Source organism: Leptosomus discolor, chromosome 6 (assembly GCF_034619465.1).
Source record: "Leptosomus discolor isolate bLepDis1 chromosome 6, bLepDis1.hap2, whole genome shotgun sequence".
NCBI classification, from domain to species: domain Eukaryota; kingdom Metazoa; phylum Chordata; class Aves; order Leptosomiformes; family Leptosomidae; genus Leptosomus; species Leptosomus discolor.
In genome coordinates this window covers 61,603,808-61,625,064 of record NC_141396.1, presented here as the reverse complement: position 1 = coordinate 61,625,064, position 21,257 = coordinate 61,603,808, and the positions used below count along the sequence as shown (strand labels likewise).

The 21,257-nt window shown below is 51.1% G+C and overlaps 1 protein-coding gene across 1 annotated transcript; it reads left to right on the top strand.

Moving 5' to 3' along the window:
• The first annotated feature begins 250 nt into the window (after positions 1-250).
• Positions 251-10,729, top strand: MYD88 (MYD88 innate immune signal transduction adaptor). The gene is made up of 5 exons (XM_086466628.1): positions 251-596; positions 5,302-5,433; positions 7,172-7,352; positions 8,398-8,489; positions 10,456-10,729. The coding sequence occupies exons 1-5, from the start codon at positions 251-253 to the stop codon at positions 10,608-10,610; spliced, it is 906 nt and encodes a 301-aa protein (XP_086322754.1). The 3' UTR covers positions 10,611-10,729.
• Positions 10,730-21,257: the final 10,528 nt, after the last annotated feature.

Sequence of the window (21,257 nt, the reverse complement as noted above, 5' to 3'; positions counted from 1 at the left end):
GCGGGTCCCCCTCCGGGGCCGCCCCACGGCTCCGTTAAGGACGGAGCGGAGCCGAAGGGCAGGGCAGAACCAGCGCTGGTCGCCTCCTTTGGAGCCAGCCCGGCCCCCGAGGCCCCCCAAAAGCTGCCCCGCACCCCGCGGCGGGGACGGCGGCGGCCGGGAGAGGGCGGGAGGCAGCGGCGAGGCGGGGCGAAGCGGGAAGCGAAAGGGCCGCGGGCCGGCGGGGGGAAGTTGCGAGAGCGGCACGGCCATGGCCACGGCGCCGGCGGGCCCCGATCCCGGCCCCGGCCCCGTCCCGTCGCCGCCCGACCTCCACGCCGTGCCCATGGTGGCGCTGAACTACGGCGTGCGGCGCCGCCTCGGCCTCTACCTCAACCCGCGGGCGGCGGCGGCCGCCGACTGGACGGCGCTGGCGGAGGAGCTGGGCTGCGAGTACCTGGAGATCCGGCGGCTGGAGGCGCGGCCCGACCCCACCGCGGCCCTGCTGGAGGACTGGCAGTGCCGCTGCCCCGGCGGCGCCACCGTCGGCCGCCTCCTCGACCTCCTGCGCCGCCTGGGCCGCCACGACGTCCTCCTCGACCTGGCCGACAGCGTGGGTGAGGCGCGCCGGCACCCCCCGCCCTTTCCCGGGCGGCCTCTTCCCTCAGGGCGGCCGCGGCGGCCCGCCCGGACCCGAGCCCCGGCCCCGGCAGCGGGGAGGCCGGCGGCTGTAGCGAGGCCGGAGCGGTGGCCCTCGGCCCGACGGCGAGGGCCTGCCGCGGCCCGGGGGTCCGCAGGCCGCGCTCGTAGGGGAGCGGGGCCGAGCCGGCCCCTTCCCCGGTGGGGCCGCTGTGGGCCGGGCTGGAGGGGCCGGGGCTCTCGCCGGGGCTATGGGGTCTCTTGGGGACGCTGCGTGCCGCTCTTGCCGCCCTCTGAGAGAGCGGGGCCCAGCTAAGCCCGGTGCTTCCTTGCTGCCGGGGAGGGAGGGGATGCTGTTCGCGGTGGCCTTTGCTGCTCTGTCCAGGGGAGGTGGTGTTAAGAAAAAATCCCGCGCAAGCAGGAGAGCCTTTCCCAGACTGCGGAGTGTCCTCCTCGGTGTTTTTATGGGAGCCTCGCAGAGCTTCCAGGGCAGAAGGGAGAAGCGCACTGGGTTTCTGTGAACCATAACCCCTGCAAAGTAAGCTGGAGCCCTGTCTTATCCCAAACCTTCAATAAGAAAGTTTCAGCATGTTGAAGGATGCTTTGGGCCAGGTCAGCCAGGAGACAGCTTGCACAGACATGGGACAGTGTGGAAATTATGATGTGTGGGTCTAGTGTGACAGGAAGATATTTGCAGGCAGAGTCGAGGGATGTGTGGAACTGGATAATGGGAGGGAAAAAAATTCCTTGCAAACTGAAAAAAATTGGTATAGGTCAGAAGTATGAAGGTCCCAGTGCTGTTTCGATAACTTGTTCCTTATAGGGTCTCCGTATTCTTTACGATGACAGAAATTCAGAGGGAAGCCAGCTGTCACCAGATGGGGAAATTCATTGCCGAAGGATTTCCAAAGCCAAGGACTCTGTTGAAGTCCTGTGTTGTATAACGTGGCTGACCGGGTTAGCAATGAAGAAATAATAAATCTCATTTCCTGTTACTCATGGAGACAAGTGAAGGTGTAGAAATTCATCTGTGTGAGAGCTTGACCAAGGAGCGATGGAGGACTTCCCCATGCTCCTGCGGTTCTTCCCACTGCAGGACGCGCTCTGAAGACTTGGAATTGGGGAAGGGAAAAAAATGAGTGTGCGTTGTGATCCACCGATCAGAGGTTCACGACAAAGAGCAGAAGCTTCCAGCTGTGTGAGACAGCTGAGGCTTCACAAGGGCATTGAGCATCACCTGGGCTTCTTCTGGCTCTGGATTCAGGAGCTGGCCCGCGGGAAGGGAATGTGGTGGACGGTCTTTGTCAGAGCCTGACTTGACAACAGCAGCATGAGTGGGAGGAACCCGAGCTTCAGGAAAGTCACAAGTTTAGCCTGGCAGTGGGTCACGCTGATAAGAGGTAGATAGATAAATTCTTGGAAGAAAAACCCACTGAGGGCTATTCAAACACAAAAATATTGCCTCTGGCTCAGGAAATTCCTTAACTGCAAATTGTCCAAAAGATAAATTATAAAAATAGATTGTAGATTGTACCCAAAAGATGGATTATTTTAGGAAAATATCACTGTACGCTTATTTTATTCTCATGTTCTCCCCTAGGCATCAGTTTTTGACCACAGCTGCAGACAGGATGCTGGGGCAGATGGACCCTCGGCCTGACCCAGCATGGCCACTCCTCTCTCTTGTTGTTTTTGGCTGAGGCTTGCAGCTAGGGCCTGTGACCTCTTGCTGGCACCGGGAGCTCTTGCAGAACTCCGAGATACTTATAAGAGGAAAGGAAGTGGATGGTTGCGTGCGCTCTTCTGCGCGGTATTTTCTGATGCCGGGGGCATCCTTGCATGCGCCGTTAGGGCTCCTGAGTGGGATTCGGCTCAGAACCCGAAAACACCAGTATTGAGGTTTCTGCGGTCTGTGCTTTCGTCACAGGAGGTGCGAATCTGGGGCATGGTTCGGCTGCCCACGCGAAGGCATCTCAAGTGCCTTGAAAGGCGTCGGGATCTCTCGCACGGCCTCTGCCTCCTGATGGACACGGGTCATTCGTGGGTCCAGTGTCATACCTGCCGGCCCGTAAGAGGTGTCTCGGCCGCTCTGGGGTCTCTCAAATGACACCCGTGCCCTTGTGTGGGCAAGCGAGCCAACCTTCTTGGGGACGCAGCCTCCTTGTTACACACAGCTCGTTGGTGCCGCACAGCTCCGGGGACACGTTTGGTTTGTGGTTTCTCCTGCAGAACCTGGCCCTTGTCTTCTCATCGTGTGCTCCGTTCCTGGCTGTGCTAAACACCGGTGTCTCCTGCGGCCTTGAGTAATTCCACTTTTGGCTGCTCTGCACGGCGAGGCTGTGTTTAGGAGCTCCCCCTCACACTCTCCAGAGCACAGACATTGCAGGATGCAGCTTTGCCATCCCAGCAGATCTGCCCTAAGCGTGAGCTTTCTCAGCAGCTTGTTTCGTTGTACAGTCTTCCTTAGGGATGTGAAGCTCTTTGCTTCGGTACGTTTGTGCTAACTCTTTCCTGCTGAAACTTGGTGATTTTTCTTTCCTCCTGACCTGTTACGGAAGTGCTACTGTCCTGCTTGACAGTTACCGGGGCTGTTTTCTCTCTCTTCTCATCGTGCTGGTCATTTTGCACTTTAGGTTTCATGTTTTCATTCTTTCTCTCCAATACCTCAGGCTTTTGTTTGACCATTGGAGGAATGTAAAGCCCACGCTGCGTTGGTTAGATGCTGGGTGGAGTGGGACAACTTAGCTTGAAGGAGTTTCTTGCTACTTTGTTGTGTTGATCTGCATCCTTTTTTTTTCTCCGGGCCTGCAAAGTCATCTCTGACCCTCCTTTGCCCTCGTTAACCTGTGAGCTCAGGCACTGTTTCCAGCTGGGGACTAATCCACGCCAAGTTAGTGAATGTCTTTCATCCCTTCAGGACCTGTTGGCGATTTCAGTGCGATAGTTCGCCCTTGTAAGAAAACCACGAGCCCCCAGTGTTTTGTTTCGAAAGCTTTGCCCAGCTCTCAGGTTTATCCTGTAGGGATAAGCGGGGTCTGGGAATACAGCATGGTGCTGTCAAAACTCTGGGCCTGTAGGCTGGACTAGATGAGTCAGAAGAGCACTGGGGTTAACGAGAGTGTGTGCCAGCCGTGAGTTTAAATGCCGTTAAATAGGCTGTTCTGGCCTATTCAGCGGTGTTTTGGATTGTGAAGCGGGCTAGCTAGGGGACAAGGCGCATGGGAGGTGATGCCTGCGGGCTCATCCTTCCCGTGGAACTTCTGAGCCTGCTGGCCAATTCATGACTGATCATAAAACCTGTGGCTTTAATCGTGATTTCAGAGACAGTGACTTACCTGACACGAAATGAGCATCCTCACGGCAGCTGGCAGAGAGATGGGACCCGGGTGTGTGCTTCAGTGAGGAAAGACTCAGATCTGAACCTTCTGGCTGGTAAAGAATGTGGCTGATTCTTCCCTCCGCTGCAGGAGTGGGGAGGAAGGGGCAGGAAAGAGGCAGACTAGGAATGCCTCAGCCTCAGGAGAAGCTTTGATCAGATCTGACGCTTTCTTAGACTGAGGATAATCCAGTCACGAGATGCACAAGTGTAGGTGGAAGCGGAGGACGGGGCTTCAGGAGCTGGGCGTCCTGCAGACCCGCTCGTAGCGATGGGGGCTGTGTTACAGCAGGGCTTCCCGGGCTCCCACCCGCACCCTGCGCTTTCAGCAGATCCTTTACTCGCCACTGCTGTGGTACCAGCGATCTCTCCAGCTGTGCCAGCCCAGCCCTGTGAGAAATCAGTACTTTCCTGAAGTAAAGGAGAAGGTTCTAGGCTGTTTCATCTTTTTGTTAATTCCTGGTTTCAAATCTCCTTTTACTTTCAAGTTCTTCTGTAATGGCATATTGCAGGCTGCAGGGTTTCTTGTCACTTCTCCAAAGACTTAACGTCTAGATTTGTCATTCACTTTTAAACAAAATCTGTTTATAACGGATCTGTGTCCATCACTGTCCTGTTTGGGAAGTTCACAGCAGCGAACGTGACAGGCTGCCTGCCCCTGGGGTATCCCGGCGGGGAGGTACGCAGCCACTCTGCGGTGAAGGGTCTCCACTAGCTGTTGCACCGCATACAGCCTGCTTCAGGGGCTGCTTAGAATCATACGTGGTCCTGCTGTGTGCGGGCAGCGTGTGCGCTCATCGTCACCTGCGGTGCTGGCTGACAAAGGCCAGTGGTGTGCAACACCGTGTGTGTGTGTCTGCATTTAGTAGTAAAAGATAGATAGTATGAAGACTTCTAATTGAGAATCCTTCCCGTCCAATTGTTTCGTGATTTTAAATACTCTGAGATGTGTAATGATGAGAGCAGACAGTAGAGTCGAGACCTGTAACGCACATGATGCACGCTGTTAAAGGTGTACTGGGCTGTACTAGAACTAAGGATAACAGGAGGCGATTGGTTTAAAATGAATAAAAGAAAGTGCTTCTTTAAACAGTGAGAGTGAGCTTCAGGAGTTAGTTGCTTGAGGTGGTGGAGGCAGCATCAAGAGGTGCAAAACGGGGAGAGAGAAATTCTGGGTACCGAAAACCAGACAGAGGTTTTCCGCCTGACGTACCTGATCCATGAAATAGCTGTTCTGTTCTAAAGAACTCCAGTAGCGTAAAACCACCCTCCCAGGAGCCTCTTGCATCAGTTGTGTGTTTCTGCAGAGGAGGACTGTAAGAAGTACTTGCAAAGGAAGCGGGAGCAGAGCGACCAGCCGCTTCAGGTGCCAGCGGTGGACAGCAGCGTGCCGAAGACGTTGGAACTGATGGGCATCACCACCAGGGACGATCCTTACGGTAAGCGCCCGTGGTTACGTTGCTGCCTGATACCTCATGTTGGAGTTGCCTTCAGCTGTACCACATCCCCACGAGAAGTGCAGGAAACCTGTTTGCTTTCATAGCTCCCCGTCGCTTTTCATAGCCTGGGCCAGAATGCTCTAGCTGGTGGTCCTCAGGCAGTTTCGTTTCTCCTGTTCCCTAAGGCAGAGAGGAGAAGGAACCCCGGGGAACGCCGTACCCAGAAACGGGCTGGCGCGGAGCCCGCGGGACGCACGTGGGAGGAGACATCCCAGAAACGTGTCCCTTAGCGCAGCCTGGCACAGAGCAACGGCTGCTGAGAGCGCAGTGGGTTGGAGACGGCGGGGGAAGGATGTCAGAGGCGATCGCCTTGGCTGCGCCGCCCTGTCTTCGGCAGGTTGAACCCCCTGGGATAGGAAGGAAGCACCCGGTGGGGGGCGCGAAGTGGGGGGCAGAGAGGAAACGCAGTTCTTGCGGGGCCGCGGCCGCGGTCTGCTGCGCTCCTGACGGCGCGCCGGGCTGTAAGGTCCTGCGATGGATGGAGCAGCAGCCAAGGGGGAGTGGAGATCTGTCAGCTCCCCTCTTCAGGTGCTGCCCTGGCTAGTCTGACTTTGGTGGCCGCCTTTGCTGGACGTGAGGGCGTCGTTAACCCTCCCCAAATGTCTGTAGACCAATACGCTGGGGGTTGTACGTGGCAGCTTTGCCTGACGTGACCCCCAAGTTAGCGGGGTGCCCCTAAAGCGGTGCCTTCCGTTTGATTGACCTGGCAGACAGTTACCCTTCTGCTTGACTGGATGCTTCTTGGGCTGGATCTGCCTGCCGGGTTTCTGCTTTTCCCAGCAGCTTTTAGAGCTTGACCTATTTTTTCACCGTGGTAGGCTTTAACTGGCATAAAAACTTGAAAATACATGTAGTGACATTGATACAGAATAAAAAATAACACAGTGGGAAACTATCCAGCAGTGTTAAGGGACTTAATTACGAGGGACATTGCCTTTAAAATACAGCTCTCTAATATTTGGTGAGTGCTAAATAAATGAGAGCCGCCAGCCATTAACATCTTTGGAAAACGGGGCTGTTTACTCAGGATATGACTTCAGGTACCCAGGTTTGACATCTTGGCCATAAAAATTGCAGGTTCTGGATTTCAAGGCCTACCTCATAGCTCAATGGACAGCGGGTGTCAGGGCATTGCTGGATGAAGGGCCTGCAGGAAGGTTTTGGTTGGGGAGTTTGAACCTCTGTGACCTGAACTAGGACCCAGAGACACAAAGATATTTTAGACGCATAACTCCCAGTGAAATCCCAGAGCATCGGGGCTGTAGTTGCATCCTCTGGGGTACTCTGCTCCCTCCAGCTCTTCCCAGACTCTGTCTCCCCGCACTCCCTGTGATTGGATGTTATTGCCTCCACAGATTTTGCATGTCTGTGTCTCAGCTGCTGTTCCCTAACCACTGCTGGCAGATGTGGGTTTGTGTGAATAGCCTGGACTGTGAACCAAAGCGGTCAAGGCACAGACCTGTGTTACCTCTTGCCAGCCCTGCTACGGACATGACTGTGAGCTGAAATGAAGGTAGCTGGTGTGGTAAAATGTTAAATTACCTTCGCCAGTTTGGCCAGAGCTTCTCTGTCAAAGCTCCCAATCTGAGTCGCAGTCTGCGGGAGCTAGTGAAAGTTCACGACAGGAGTTAACTTTGTTTATAGTAGAAGATGACAGCTTAATTTTTAATGGTTTCAGGGAATGGAACAGAGATGTTTGATGCCTTCATCTGCTACTGTCAGAAAGACCTTCAGTTTGTCCAGGAGATGATCAGGGAGCTGGAACAAACAGAGTTCAAACTGAAGCTCTGTGTGTTTGATCGGGATGTCTTGCCAGGAACGTGTGTGTGGTCCATCAGCGGAGAACTTATAGAAAGGAGGTAAGTGAACCACGGCTGTTTGGGACAGCTGAGTGTAATGGACCATGATGTTCATTTTACCATGATGTCTGCAGCGTGGTGCCAGCGAAGCAGTAAAAATCCACAAGGATGTCTTTATGGGGCTTTTTTTTTATGCTCTTGACTCCAGAAGGAAGACTGGAGCATTCCCAAACATGTTGTTTCATTGTGTTGCCAAGGAGGATGCCGCTATAGTGATGCTCCTTGCGTTTGATCCCTTTTCCTTGGCTGCAATATCCTGCCGTTGCATCCTGGGAGGTGATCTGGAAGTGAATACAGCTCCAGGCTGAGTCAGCTCCACCCCACCGTGTGGGGTCTGAGGGGACAGCACGGCGTTGGCTCTGGCGCTGACCTCGAGGATCCTTCAGGCCTGTGTGGGACTTGGCCGTGGTGGGAGCTGTGGGCATAAAAGCAAGTCCCCAGACAGGGAGTGAACAATCCCAAGGCAGGGGGTTGGGTTTCAGACAGCAGCGGTTCAGAGGGAGGCAGCTTAGCGTGAACGGAGACCCCAACGAGGCCGCGCTGTCCGGGCTGTTGTACGGCCTGGCTTTCCATAAAGAGCCTGACACGGTGTTTACAGCCGGGCGCCTGAAATGGATGTGAGCAACAAATGGGAGAATAAAGCTCGAATTTATGAAACCAGGTGAATTCACAGTAATGAGAGTACAGTGAAGCTCTGTCCAGTTGATTCCATTAAAATTAGTCAATAAAGGCAGCGTGTAAGCAGGTAATTAAGATGGCAGCTCGTAATGTATAGACAGGGGATCAAATAAAGCTTGCACAGACTATCTGGACTTCACTATTTCCTCATTCTTGGTATATGAGTGTGTATCTGTAATCAGGTTTTTGTGTGCACTGTAGCTATCTGTCTGGCAGTAGTCCCTGCTCTGTAGTTAACTCCTGCTGGAACGCAGCTGGCAGGTTCGTTTCTCCACCGGAGCAATTCAGAGGGATAATCTTTCTCTGCCAGTGAGAATGAGGAGCGTCTCTGTTGACATTTTATTTTGTTTGACTGCTTCATCTTCAGGTGTCGGAGGATGGTGGTCGTCATTTCAGACGATTACCTGGAAAGTGATGAATGTGATTTTCAGACCAAATTTGCTCTTAGTCTTTCCCCAGGTAAGATCTCCCAAATATCCCATCTAAACTTGCGTATCAACGTTATAATTTTTATTACGGTAACGTCTGAAGCCCCAGCTGGGATCGATGGGCGCTGCACAAATGCAGAACGAGGGGTTGTCTTAGATATGTGTAAACAGATCAGATCAATACAGCTGAGAGAGGAGAAAATAAATAACTGTTAGTTACAGAACGGGTAACTCGGTTTCAGACCGGGGTTCTCCCCACTGACCTGCATTTCCCGTGTGTGAAAGTCCACCCAGGCACAGGGCTGGCCCTGGGCGCAATGCCCTTCGCTGGGCAAACAGATTTATCGCCGTCACAAGTGGCCGTTACAACGGACGGTGGCTTTATAATTTTGTTGTGCAGGCAGGGACCTGGACTTGGTTCCTTGCCCTGCCGTTGACCTTCTGCGTGACCACGAGCGAGGAGCTTGGCTGTCTATGCTTCAGTGCGGCAGCTGTCAGGTGGGTGACCTGCCTGCTGCGGGGACGTCGTGGCTGCACGTCAGGCTTGCGAAGCGCTTCAGCATCCAGGCGGGAGATGTGCTACTAAAGAGAAAAGTATTCTTAAGAAATTCAGGGTGTGAGTAAATGCTGGGAGTAGGGTAGCAGGTAATGGACATGCAGCTTTTTTCAGCGATCCTCGAGTATTATGGATAGGTAACAAAATGTGGAATGAATCTTCAACGTGGACTGGAAAAAGGTGTTCCATATTTTGTTCTGAGTTGAAAAGCCATCGATTTACTTTTGTCAAGTCTGTTCTGATCGCTTTTCTCTAACCACTAGTTACTCTACACTTGCGTACGTTGCTGGGGAGTAAGTGCAGCGCGGCCTAACAGTATAGAGGATATGTAATGTCTGTAGGGGTGTCTGCATGTAAAATCTCCTCTAGATGAGGTATCTGGCATGGTATTATAAATGATGTGCCAGAGGTTAAACCGCAAGCAGTGGCAGAGCTAGGAATTAGCTCCATCTTCCCTGACAGAATAATTTCATACAGTGGCCATTAATCTGGTGAACACCCCTAGCACGTTGCATCAGCCCCTAATTATCAAGTTTTGTAGCAAAGTCCTTTTAGTGCTTCACCAGTTTTTTTGTGGGCATTGTACCTTTCATTAGAACAACGGGAAAAGAAATGCCCATCTGTATGTAATGACCTGAGCTCTACCAGTAAAACCCTGCATGTAAGTACAGGCTTACAGAAATCACAGAGGTACTTGTTTGTGGGGGTAGCTGATGCACTGTGGCAAGTTCTGGGAGCTCCGTGGATCACTGAAGCATCTGCTGCAGTTACGAAATCGTGGTTATTTGCCTCGTCCAGGTCTCAGAGTCATCACTTGCGCTGGGCAGCACAGTTTAGCTGGTAGCGGGTGTCCCTGTGGGGAATTAGGAGAGAGACTCCTCTTCAGGCGAGCTGCTCCTTCGAGCAGTAGCAATCACAGGGAGAGTTGTCTCAAAACACGCCCTTCATGAGGGCATGAGGCCTCAAAAGAAGCAGTCAGGGGAGTGACTCCTTGCTGGGTGACATCCACAACCTGTCCGAGTAAGTCGGGGTGGGAAGCAAAAGAAATGGAGGTGACCCAGCAAAGCTGACCAGCTAGAAGCAACTTGGTCTCTGAATTTTCTCTCCATCCACACCTGGAAGTGGCCAGGCCTGTGCACTCCTGCAGGCATTCCACGAGAAGCTGTGCTCCGTTGTTCCGGAGCTGCGGTTCGTTAGGCTCCGTCACCCCCGTCGGTGCAAGATGGAGCCCTGCTGCGTGTCTGAGCGAAATGGTCTTAGCCGAGGGCTTGGGATTCAGAAACTTCCCTGCAGCATGACAGCTAGTTGCGTTACAAGGAGATGACACAGAATCAGGGGCAAACGTAGACCTTGCGATGTGTGTGCTGCTGTGGGGAGAAAATGGCTGCAGGATCTGCCTGTGGCTCTGTGTAACCCTCTGCCTGGGTGACCTCTCTTTCAGGTGCTCGTCTCAAACGGCTGATTCCGGTCAAGTGCAAATCCATGAAGAACGAGTTTCCAAGTATCTTACGGTTCATTACAATTTGTGATTACACCAATCCTTGCACCAAAAAATGGTTCTGGATGAGACTGGCAAAGTCCCTCATGCTGCCGTGATGCGAAGTCACGAGAGCTACGTGCTCCTTTGTCATCTGTCCTGGCTGTGCCTTCGGACCGCGGTGTCGTTCACGCAGTGTCTTTTACCACTTCACAACCTGGATCCTTGCAATCGGCGTTCGGAGCCTGTGACCAGGGGCAAAGAATTTTCTCTAGCACTTTTTTGTAACTCAGAAGGGGAAATAATGAAACTGTGTGGGTTCCTGTTCCAGTCAGTGAGCAACAGCATCCAGCGTTTTGTGTAGGAAGCACTTTCACTGGAAATATGGAAAATATACTTTTAAAGACTGAGTGTCTACTACAAGAAGGCTCAGTTGTAAGCATTTAGTAAGACCTCAGAGCCTCAAACTGCAGGCTTTCTTTCTCCTGTTATTGTAGAAGCTGTTTAATGGCTATTGTAACATCTAGCGTTGGTGGGTTTTTTTAAATTCCAGTGAAATCCCGTGGCTGCCTGGTGCTCTGCAGGAACTGAGGTTTCAGACTGGTTCGTGCTTTGTGAAGGGCCAGTGCCAGGAGAATGACTGGTTTTGGCAGCCCCGTCAGGCGGCCCAGCCTGCCCTGCCAGGGACGACGTCCCCTGCCCTGCGCCGCGGCCCGGCCGTTGGTCAGCACAGGGCACAGACGTGTGGGCTCTCCCTGGCCCACACTTGTTCTGAGGGTCCTGGTTTTGAGAAAAGCAGAAGCGTATTTTAATTGTTAAAAGCACTGCAAAGAAAAGACTGATTCTCCCATGCTTAGCAATATCTTCAACATCAGAGCAATTATCTGTGTCATTGTCACTCATGCAGAATTACTGAGCTTGGCCTGTTTTCTGTGGATGTTCTCCTCCTCAAGTGGTATCACAATATTCCTGTCCTGTGTTCATTTATGGGGTAAATCCCTTGTCACTAGTATTTTCTGAGGCAGTCCCTCGGATTTGCTCTAATTGGTTAATTTTGCTCGTTGAAAGCAAGAATTGTAAGGAAAGACACGCTCTTGTACCGTGTTGGTCATGTCCCTCTCTGTTCAGGTCACATTTGATTAAGTGACCTTGCACCAGCATTTTGTGTTCCCCGATCTTACTCAATGTTGACAATAGAGCCTTCCTTCAGTAGAAATTCAGTCTTAAGATATATATTTTTAGTACAAGTCCTTGCTGCACAGGGCTGCTGTTGCTCATTGACTTGACCAGGGCCAGAGCTGTGCGCCTCAGTGGGTCCAGATCTTAAATTGTTTCACCTTTAAGAGCCTTTCAAAACACATCAGCTGTTGGATGCCTCAAAGGTGCAGGGATAAGTATTGACTAAAGAGTGTATTAAATTGTCAGTTGGGTGTTTAAAATATAAAGGCTAATATTACCTGAATAGGAAAGAGCATACTTTAATTAACCACCGTGATCATTAATACGTTTCTGTGACTAAGGCTAGGAGCAGCTCTGCTCGTTAGACTTGGCCTTGAATTCTGTGGAGTGACTAGTGGATCTTACCAGTCCTCACTGCTCAGGGGCGGGGGCCAAGAATTCTGCCCAAAGACGCGTTTTAAAGCGACCCGTTGGCGTATTAAACAGATTTACGGTAAAGACTTGCTTTGTAAATTGGGACGAGAGGGCTCTTGCTGACGTATCTGCAGTTGCTTGAACTCTGCCACCCCGTTCGTTACTTCAGCCACTCACTGATGTTGATTTTATGGCTTAATGTTTTACTCGTTTACATTTTTAAGGTTGCATCTGGGTGTGCTTTTTCTTTTTTTTTTAGGATTTGTTGTAGAGCATTACCAGGGCTGAGGTGCAGACAGGAACACGTGCTGCTGCCTCTCCCTCACCCACCCCGTTGGTGAGCGGTCCCTTACCAGGGGGTGCTGCCAAATCCTGTCCACGGCTGGTTCCTCCGGGCTGAGAGCGGCCGGCCCTTGACCTGAGCGCGGTGAAGCTTGTTCGCGCACATCGCGTTAGCGTCAGGGGCCGGGTTTGGACAGGCCCACGAGCTGGGGGGGTTTTTCGGTCCTTCCTACAAACATAACTGCTGCCGTTGTGCCAAGGTGACGTTGGTACCTCTCTGTCTTGCTACAACAAGTGAGAGGTCTGTGGAAAGTTAAGCTGATGACGGGTTTCTAAATGGTTGGTCTTCATGTCCTGTCACCCTCGGGCCTCTCCTGCAGAGGCAGAGACAGCTGCTTGCCTCGGGGTTTCTGCATAATCGTTAAATGTTAATTACAGAAGAGTTTCTGGAGGATGCGATTCCCAGGCGCTCCTGAGGCTCGGTGAATTCTCACACTCCGGAGTGTCTATAAACATTAATTATAGGTCATTCCTCGCAGGACCAAACCAGATTCCGCTTGTTTCGAGAGCTGAAAGGACTCTGGTCATTAATTAGGGGGAGCGGAGGCAGAGGAGGCCCCGCAGCGGACGCTAGAGGGAGGCAATGGCCCGTGCTGGCACCCTGAGGGCTCCTGCTGGCTGGTGGGATGGAGCAGAGGGTAGGGATGGGCACGGACTCGCTGTCCCGGCTGGGCTCCGGGTGGAGGAAAGAGGGGTGGGTTTTCTTCCTCTGCCCCTTGCACCCTCTTCTAAGGAGGGTATAGCAAAACCAGAGAGGATTTTGGCAGACGGAACCTCGTGCGGTGTCTTCTGCACGAGTCCTGACGGGTGGTTTGGGACTTGGGGTGTTGCAAATGAGGAATAAAAGTAATAATAGCAGGAAAAATGTTGCATGTCACTGATGATGGTCACTGAAGAGGGGAAGTGCAGCTTTTGGAAGGGAAATAAAAAACAATAGCTGAATTTCTAAATCTTCTAACTTCCAGTAGAGAAATGCAATATTCCAATTAATTGTGAAAGATGTCAGCGCTCCGGCAGGACTCGTTGTCACCCGCTCTCTGCCCTGGCCCGTCTGTCTGCCTGGCTCGGATGCCGGGCAAGTGTCACTGTTGGTCTGTTGCTTTATTGCAAGCAGTTACAAGTTGTCTTGTAGGCTGAAATAACCATTTTGGGGTAAAATGGGGTAACAGCCCTAAAATGTAAAATATGTGCTTTAAATATGGATCCTTTTCTATGTAAAAAACAGAGTTCATGCACTTCTGGCGTTGTCATGTCTGTCTTGTCACGGTAACTTGATGAAGTGTGACATCTGTGAACGACATAAAATCTAGTTATTGTAAACACATTTTGGTGGCAATTGTGGTTCTGCTCCCCTCTTTCACACTCAGTGGAAGGTCAAAATTTTGAACACCTTTAAAAAAGGGACTTAGAAAATTGTGGGTTTTTTTTTTTTCATTTTGTTTCTTTCCCTTGCTGAAATTGTTCTAGTTGAATTTAGTACCAAATCATTTATTTTTATATCTATACATATATATTTATATTACTTTCTATCCTGATACGAATCTGTGGAAAAGCATACGTGTTGTATAGCCATTCTGGAAATAGTCAACGATTCTGTGCCTTTTCCTCCTCAAAAAACCAAACTTTTGCTACTTGCGAAAACATTTTAAAATAAAGAATTCAACCCCAGCAGGCTGAATCTCTTTCTTGGGCATTGGAGAATAAATACTGGGTCTGAAGGAAGGGTCAGGAGCGATACAGGATAGAGCTTTTTTTTTTTACATGTTTTGCCTCCTCAGAGGAGGTTTTTGGCCATGCCTGGAAAAAGGAGAGATAGGCTTGTGTCACACCAGGGGGAAAATGACCAAGGAATTGTACTTCAGACACGTGTGGTTCCTCTCCAGGTCTCGTTTTTTGGCTCTGCAGTCTATGTCGCTGTCCGGGACCTGCTTCAACGCTGGTACTCACCAGGCTGGAGGGACGGAGCCAGGGGCCGTGCTGCCAACACCCGAGCAGGGGCGCTGGGCGCTTCGCTCCTGCTCCACATCCTCTCCAGAGGCCCCGGCAGGGGATGTGCTGCAGTGGAGCGATCTGGAGGATTTTGCCGGCTTTATTTCCTTTGGCTCGGAGACAGCCCAAGCTGGGGAAATAACTTACCGACCCGGCAGCTGTCAGGCCAAGGCCCTGCCGCTCTGAAGGCTCACTGAATCACGGAAGGGTTGGCTGGAAGGAATTTCGGGAGGTCAAGGACGAGCTGCTCTTCGCCACAGGAGGGGCTATACGCTAAGCCGCTTCCAGGACAATATTCCCTATACAGCGTATGAAGCGATGCCTTTGCGATGGCTGCGACAAGCCCAACGCACGGACAGTGACATGGAAACCATCCCTGAATATATTATTCTAGATAGAAATCGCTGGCAAGAGCAGCCCGCCAGGAGAGTCCGGCTCCCACAAGCGCTGGCATCCCGTCCCCCTCGGTGCGGCTTTACACCACTCGCCCATTTGCATGTTTTTGAGCAGTTAATGGGTTTTACCCGTATTTAGCAGTAGCTCACACTCAGGTGGGGTCAGGGCGTCCGGCTGTGGTAGCTCTTTTCTACTTGTCGTTCCTCTTGTGCCACAATATTCCCAGTCCTCTGGTTCATTTTGAAGCAGGAACGTCGGCGCCGTTTCCTCGTTCGCTGGAGGACAGCGTTTACCTGGTGAAATGCAGTACCGGCTGCAGAGTGCTCTAAGCTTCAGAGATGGAGGGTGACAGGTGAAGTATTACGGATCAAATTCTGTTCTTCATTACGCTGACACGAAGAGTGTTGCTTTATCATGATCGAGGCACTGCTCGGTCCAGAGGGCACATTTACAGGAAGAAAATTAGCATAGGGAAGAAAATGTAATTATGCATAAAAATGGCTGGGTGCGCGTCCTGGAAACGTATTAGAACGCGGCAATAAAAAGAAACAAAACCCACAAGGTTTGCGCTGCTGGAAAGCGTGCTAATGGAGCTTTTTAAGAAGCACCTCTGTCAGACCTACCGGGGTTCTACCAGACAACCAGACAGGCGCTGTGCATAAATAGTTCTCTAAAGGTCATTTTCTCTAGGTGCAATGTTATAACCACTTCTGGTTCAGCTGATCCCCACTAGGATTTTGCGATGACTTTGAACCCGACCCAACTTCTTGGTAAGCTCTATCAAGCCTGGCCTGGAAAACTTGTTTATTTGGTAGCAAAATCTGCAGTCAGGAGAATGAATATGGTTGTAGCCACTCTGGAGCTGTGCTGCTCTGCAAAGGTTTAATTAATTGAAGGTGTATTTAAGACTTAAGCTGTTCCAAAGTCTGATTTACAAACAATGCTTTTTCTGTTCCTGCAGCAGAGCCTGGCTTAGCAATGCGCCTGTCCCTCCTCCCGTTTCCACTGACAAAGCTGCTCGTGCAGGGGTTGGGGCTGTCCGTGCCCACCGGGCAGCAGGTGACCCTGTCTCTGCTGGGTAAGGTGGTTTCCCCAAAGGCACGTCATGGGGCAGCAGCAGCTGTGAGCTGCTGTCCTGCGCTGCCTGCTCCAGCTCAGGGCATGAACGTTCCATCAGCTGGAAGTTTCCCCTGGCTGGCAGCCAGCAGAGGGGCTTCAAGTCCCCCTTCCCCAGTCCCTAGGCTTGCTTGGGCTGGGTTTGGTGGGGCTGGGCTGGATGGAGGGGACGAACGCGGCCTGCGTTGGCCGTGAAACACGTAACCATGTCGCTTTACAAAAGGTTGCTTGGAACTTTTTTCCTCCCCCTGTTTCACAGCTGCCTTCCTGCCGCCCCGCAGAGCGGGGACAGCTGAGCGCGGTGTTTGGGGACAGCACCAGTGCTCCGTGCTGCGCTTCCAAGCCTCCCCATCCCAGCAAACGTGGAGCCCCCCAGGGTGAGGAGGCAGGTGGCAGATGGCTGGTAGCACAGAGGCGCTGGGAAGAACGTGCCAGGGTTTCCTCAACAGCCAAGCACCCAGGCTCTCCCCGGACTGGACAGATTTTGTACGGCGCTCAGCCCTACCACACGTTCGTGCGGGGAAAGAGCAAAGCAGCGTGCCAGGCTGGGTGCCAGTCCGCGGGGGAAAGGCTCAGGGGGTCCTGCTGGCACGTAAGGTGGATGGCTGCTCGTTCTGTGGGGAGCGGGAGGGCTCTGCAGCTGAGGCAGCAGGTGAGCCGGGGCAGGGCCAGGAGGAGGAGAACCCTCGCTTCCGAGGAGCTCAGTGAGAACGTGTGAGCTCAATGCTGAGTCTTGTCTGGTTTGTTAACAAGTTCAAAGTCATGAGGCGCTGAAACGGGTCTTTATCCGCTGTTTAAGATGCTAAAGTTAGGGGAAGGACGGACTGGCGGGAAATATGTTCAGGCAAATGTGAGGGTTACGATGAAGTGAACTTTCACAAAGTTTTTGCTGCATTTTTCTGGCTCTAATCTTCAGCTGCGTTTGCCTTCTGTTTGTGTCAGCAGAACTAAATGCAAGAGCCGCAAGTCCTAAGGTGCTTAACTGCTTGTGTGCCAGTTTATGATCCGTTGCCTCAGAAACAACAAATACCATTCAGGAGGGGAAATCCCGGTAGGAGAAGGTCCACGTGCCATTCCCTGTCCTGCCGGAGCCACAGCGGACCCTGCGGTTTGCTTTACAGCAACCTCTCCAAAAGTATTCAGAAATCTGGGTGACTGATTTGAAACTACTGAAGCACAGAAAATTTAGTGTTTGGTTTTTGGCCACACTTGGCAGACATTCCCAACTGAAATATATGTGGAAATGAGATTTAAAGTGCTTTGAGCTGAGGACTAAAATGGACGTTGGCCTTAAAATGTCAGTGTCTCGGCATCTCTAAAACCTCACATGAGTGTGCAATGAACGTCATTTTTCCATATCAGCAAAGGGCTTTTGAGATCTTTAGAAAGAAAGGCAAAGAAGAGAAACATCACGGTTTTCACTCTAAAGCTATTTAGTCTAAAAATGAATATTCCCTGTTTTCCTAACAGTTAGTCTTTAGCCTCCTTGGTGACTTAACCTCTGCTAGCACCGCATCTGGCATCTGCTCAGCGGCATTGTTTTATCGAGCATCAGGAATGGAAGCTTTTAAGATTTTCTATCTGGGCTCTCAGAAATCTCGCCTCATCAGCATGCTGCTCTCGGCAGACGGGTTTTTCTTCAGCTCCAAGACATGCATATTGATCAGTCATTTTCTTTTGTTACCTAGCATCCCATCATCGATTTTAACCGTTCGGCGTTGCAGGGGAAGTATTCAGTCCACGTAGAGTTGCTAACTATGAAATTTTGCTTTCCGCACCTTTTGCCAGACGATGCCCGCAGCGAAGCCCGCAGGAGCTGCGGGTTTCTCTCTCTCAGTAGCAATCTGCACAAATTATGCAGCAGTCAATTTTTCTGCCTTAAATCAGTTTCTGATTCTCTGCGACAGCTTTCCCTGCCACATGATTTCACACTTGAGTGGTTTGTTTCTGAGGTGCCATGCGAGTTTTTTTTTTCTTTTTCAAAGGGGGCTGGTGGGAATCCACTTCATTTGGAGATAGCTTACTCCCGTCTTCCCAGTTCCCCTTTCCTACTGCTGTCCTTAAGAGATGTGCACGACTTCAGGTGACTCCCTGTGATTCTCCTTCTCTTGCGGCTCCTCATCAGCCTACAGGGCTGCTCCTGGGCTGTCGCCTGAAGCTTCCTCTTCTGCTGCTGAAATGGGACAGCTTCTCCAAGATGAAACTGTCGCTTGGTCCTATATTTAATGGAGAGATGAATCTTCCCATCCCCATGGGGCAAAGGATCAAAGCTGGGAGCTGATGTGATTCATTGACTCTTCTCCTTCTTCCTGCAAAATATCTTCTTAGACTTAGATGGTTCCCATCTTTTGAAAACATCCCTGCACCCCCAGAGGGCTTTCATTCCAAGTATTTCCTGAAGGCTCTGTATGTCAGGACCTTGGTCCCCTCCTACTGTCTCTCGGATTCCAGGTTTTCCTTTACTTAGATACACAAAAAGGATTTATTTTTAGCAGCCCGCAGTCGATGACACAGGAATTCATGAGTAGGGAGGAAAGGATGTGAACTATCCAAATAAACTTTTTTCAAACAAGATCTCTTTACATTCCTATCGCCGTAGTAATAAGCTATGAGCCACTGTTACACTGAACTATTAGACTGTTATTGTAAACTGATGTCATTAGAATCTGCTAATGTGAACCACAAACCTTGCCTGGCCTCAGCTCGGCTGGGCTCGAGAAGATATTGGCCGTTCGGAAGGATAACCACAATATTCCCTCACAAATCTTATTCCCAGGTGGCAAGAAGTGAATGAAATCCTATTCCAACCTATCTTTCTATTCCTAGGGTTTCTCTCCTCACTACCTTTTATGCGAATTCATCTTGGAATGGCACAAAAGATGATTTGTTTTATTTCTTCAAAGTTTGCCAGCTGTAAATTGGGTCCGAGCACTCCCAGATGACAGAGTATCCGTGCTGTATCGCCTCAGAGCAGCAATGTCTCCTCCAAAAGATGCTTTCTGTGTTCAGTCCTGCCGCGGCCAGCCCTCAGAAGGAGCTGGAAGTACCCAGGGACAATCGGGACTTCTCTGCTGCAACAGCAGGTGGCAAGGAGGGGATCTTCTCTGGCATTGTCAGGAGCTACGTCCGGACTGAGTATTTTTCTAGGAGAGTTTTATTGCACAATAAAATGTCCAGAACGGTCTTAAATACACACACAAAGCTTTACACAACAGAACCAACAGTCCTTGGCCACCCTTCGTCAACTGCAAAAGAGGAGTCAGGCCAGGCGTACCCGCTTCAGCCGTCAGGGCCTGGGCGCTTGCACCAGGCTTATTTTGCACCTTCAACAACGAGGGGAAAATACAGAAATGTGAACGAAACACATTCTCAGCCCCCCATCCTGCTCGGCTGCTTAGAAAATGTTTTACGATGGAGATTTACCCTCCACAGAAAAGGCCAGTGGGAAAAACCTTTCTGTCCTTAGGAGCTGTGACATTCCCAGGGCAAAAAAGTTGTACGGGCACGTGAAGTGTCTTTCAAGAGCTTCTATAAAGACAAAGCAGTGTGAAGCAAGCATTCCCGTGCATCAGAGCAGAGCAATAGCTGGGTATTAAACTGTGGTTCAGGTATGGGGTAAACAAGATCTTGTTAAAATTATTTCTTAAACCCAGCATGGATTTTGTGTTAGATTTGAAGGCAGCAGCAAAGCTATAATTTGTTACAGAGAGGGTTAGCTGGCTTTCAGTAGGGATACTGAAAAATCATAAACTTAGAAGAAAAGAGTAAGAAGAATGAACTTGTCATAAGCTCTTCGCTTGTTTCCTTTCGCTTAAAACCTGGGGGATGTTTTTGGCGGAGGAAGAAAGAGAACAGCGCAGCGTTTCTGTGGAGAGGCAGCGGTGATGGGATAAGAAGTGTGTTTGCAGAGCGAAAGCTGTTTTCAGTAAACACGCTGTGAGAACCAGAATTCACCTGCTAAAACCGGGCCTTCAGCGACTTGACTTCAAAGTGACCTCAAAGGGGAATTTAAAGTGACTGAGCACACCGGCCCTCAGTGACGGGGTGGAGGTACACGGTAGCGCACAGGGTCACTCGGGCAAACCTGCCGGTGTGGTTTAGACTGGCATTGTGTTTTGAAAACAACTATTATTAAAACTGCCTCCAGTTGGAGGGTTTTAAGTCGCCGCTTCCTCCCCTGCATGGTCCTTGCCTTATTTCTCAAAACCCAAGGCCAAGCTGTCAGGAGAAACCCCTGGAGATAAAGAGCAGTGTCAGCCTCTGTTGGCTGGAGAGGAAACCGCCTTGGACTGTGTGAAATAACCAGCTTCTTGTTTGACAGAGTAAGGTCCCTTCAATAAACCTGGAAGTGCTTCCATGAAGAGAGAGAGGCGGGTAAATTTTGTACTGAGACAAGGCCAGGCATTCTGCTGGGCGACGCGCACTCGCCCTGTCCTGAAGGCAATAAGACGGGCTGTGTCGGGCTCCCCCTCGCTTCAGCCAACCGTGCCCGTGCCAAGCGGTTCAATAAGGACATTAACCGCTGCGAGAATCGCGGTGGGTAATGCACAGGCGCTTCCAAACAGTGGTTTATGGTGCCTTAGAAAGCCTTTCACTAGAAGCCCAGTACCAAATGCCGTGGCCCCAAACTGAACTGTGACAGCAAATGCCTCTGCGTCGCTGCTCTGAAAGAGCAACTTCGCCTTGGACTGTAACGAGAAGAAAACGATGTGTCTGAGCGCCTGCATGAACAGAAGGACGAAATCTGCAGCGCCTCGGTATGCACACTAGAGTTCAGACCCGTTTTCTACAGCCCAGGTGTGATTTACGTTCACGCTTGGGATGATGATAAAATGCATCAACCATCAAGGATCCTTTACAGGTACTAAAGCTAGTGACGTCTGTGCGCTGAGTGTTAGAACCACCAACCTCTGCATTAAACATCAGTTTTACGATAGCCAATACTACGTGAATGGGGAAAAAAAAAGGCAAAGAGCTGGATAGTGCCAGTAAATGTCATTGAAACAAGAAGTATTTGGCCCACAAAGGCAGGAAACGAGAACGAGAGCATTTTGTGCGAATGCCTGCGTCGTGCGCCTGCTGTGCAAAGGCTCCCGGCCAGTCGCCGGGGAACGTGAGCCCCGGGGACATCAGTGAACTGCAGGTGTCAGAAGAACGTCTTTACTCTGCAGCAGAAGCCATGTGAGGAGGGCACTGCCTGCTGTGATCACCGCGGGGTTTTACTGGAAGTCAAAAAATACGAGAAACCCAGCTCTGAGACTTCTTCTCAGCCTGCAGCCTTCCTACCCGAAAGACATCTGGGTTTTTTCCACTTCTCCGTCTCCCCTAAA

What these genes read in the sequence shown, in the direction of transcription:
- MYD88 (XM_086466628.1), top strand. Translation starts at nt 251, where the DNA reads ATGGCCACGGCGCCGGCGGGCCCCGATCCCGGCCCCGGCCCCGTCCCG. An exon ending in CGACCTGGCCGACAGCGTGG is followed by an intron (nt 597 to 5,301) that starts GTGAGGCGCGCC and finishes GTGTTTCTGCAG; the next exon opens with AGGAGGACTGTAAGAAGTAC. An exon ending in TGCTCTTAGTCTTTCCCCAG is followed by an intron (nt 8,490 to 10,455) that starts GTAAGATCTCCC and finishes CCTCTCTTTCAG; the next exon opens with GTGCTCGTCTCAAACGGCTG.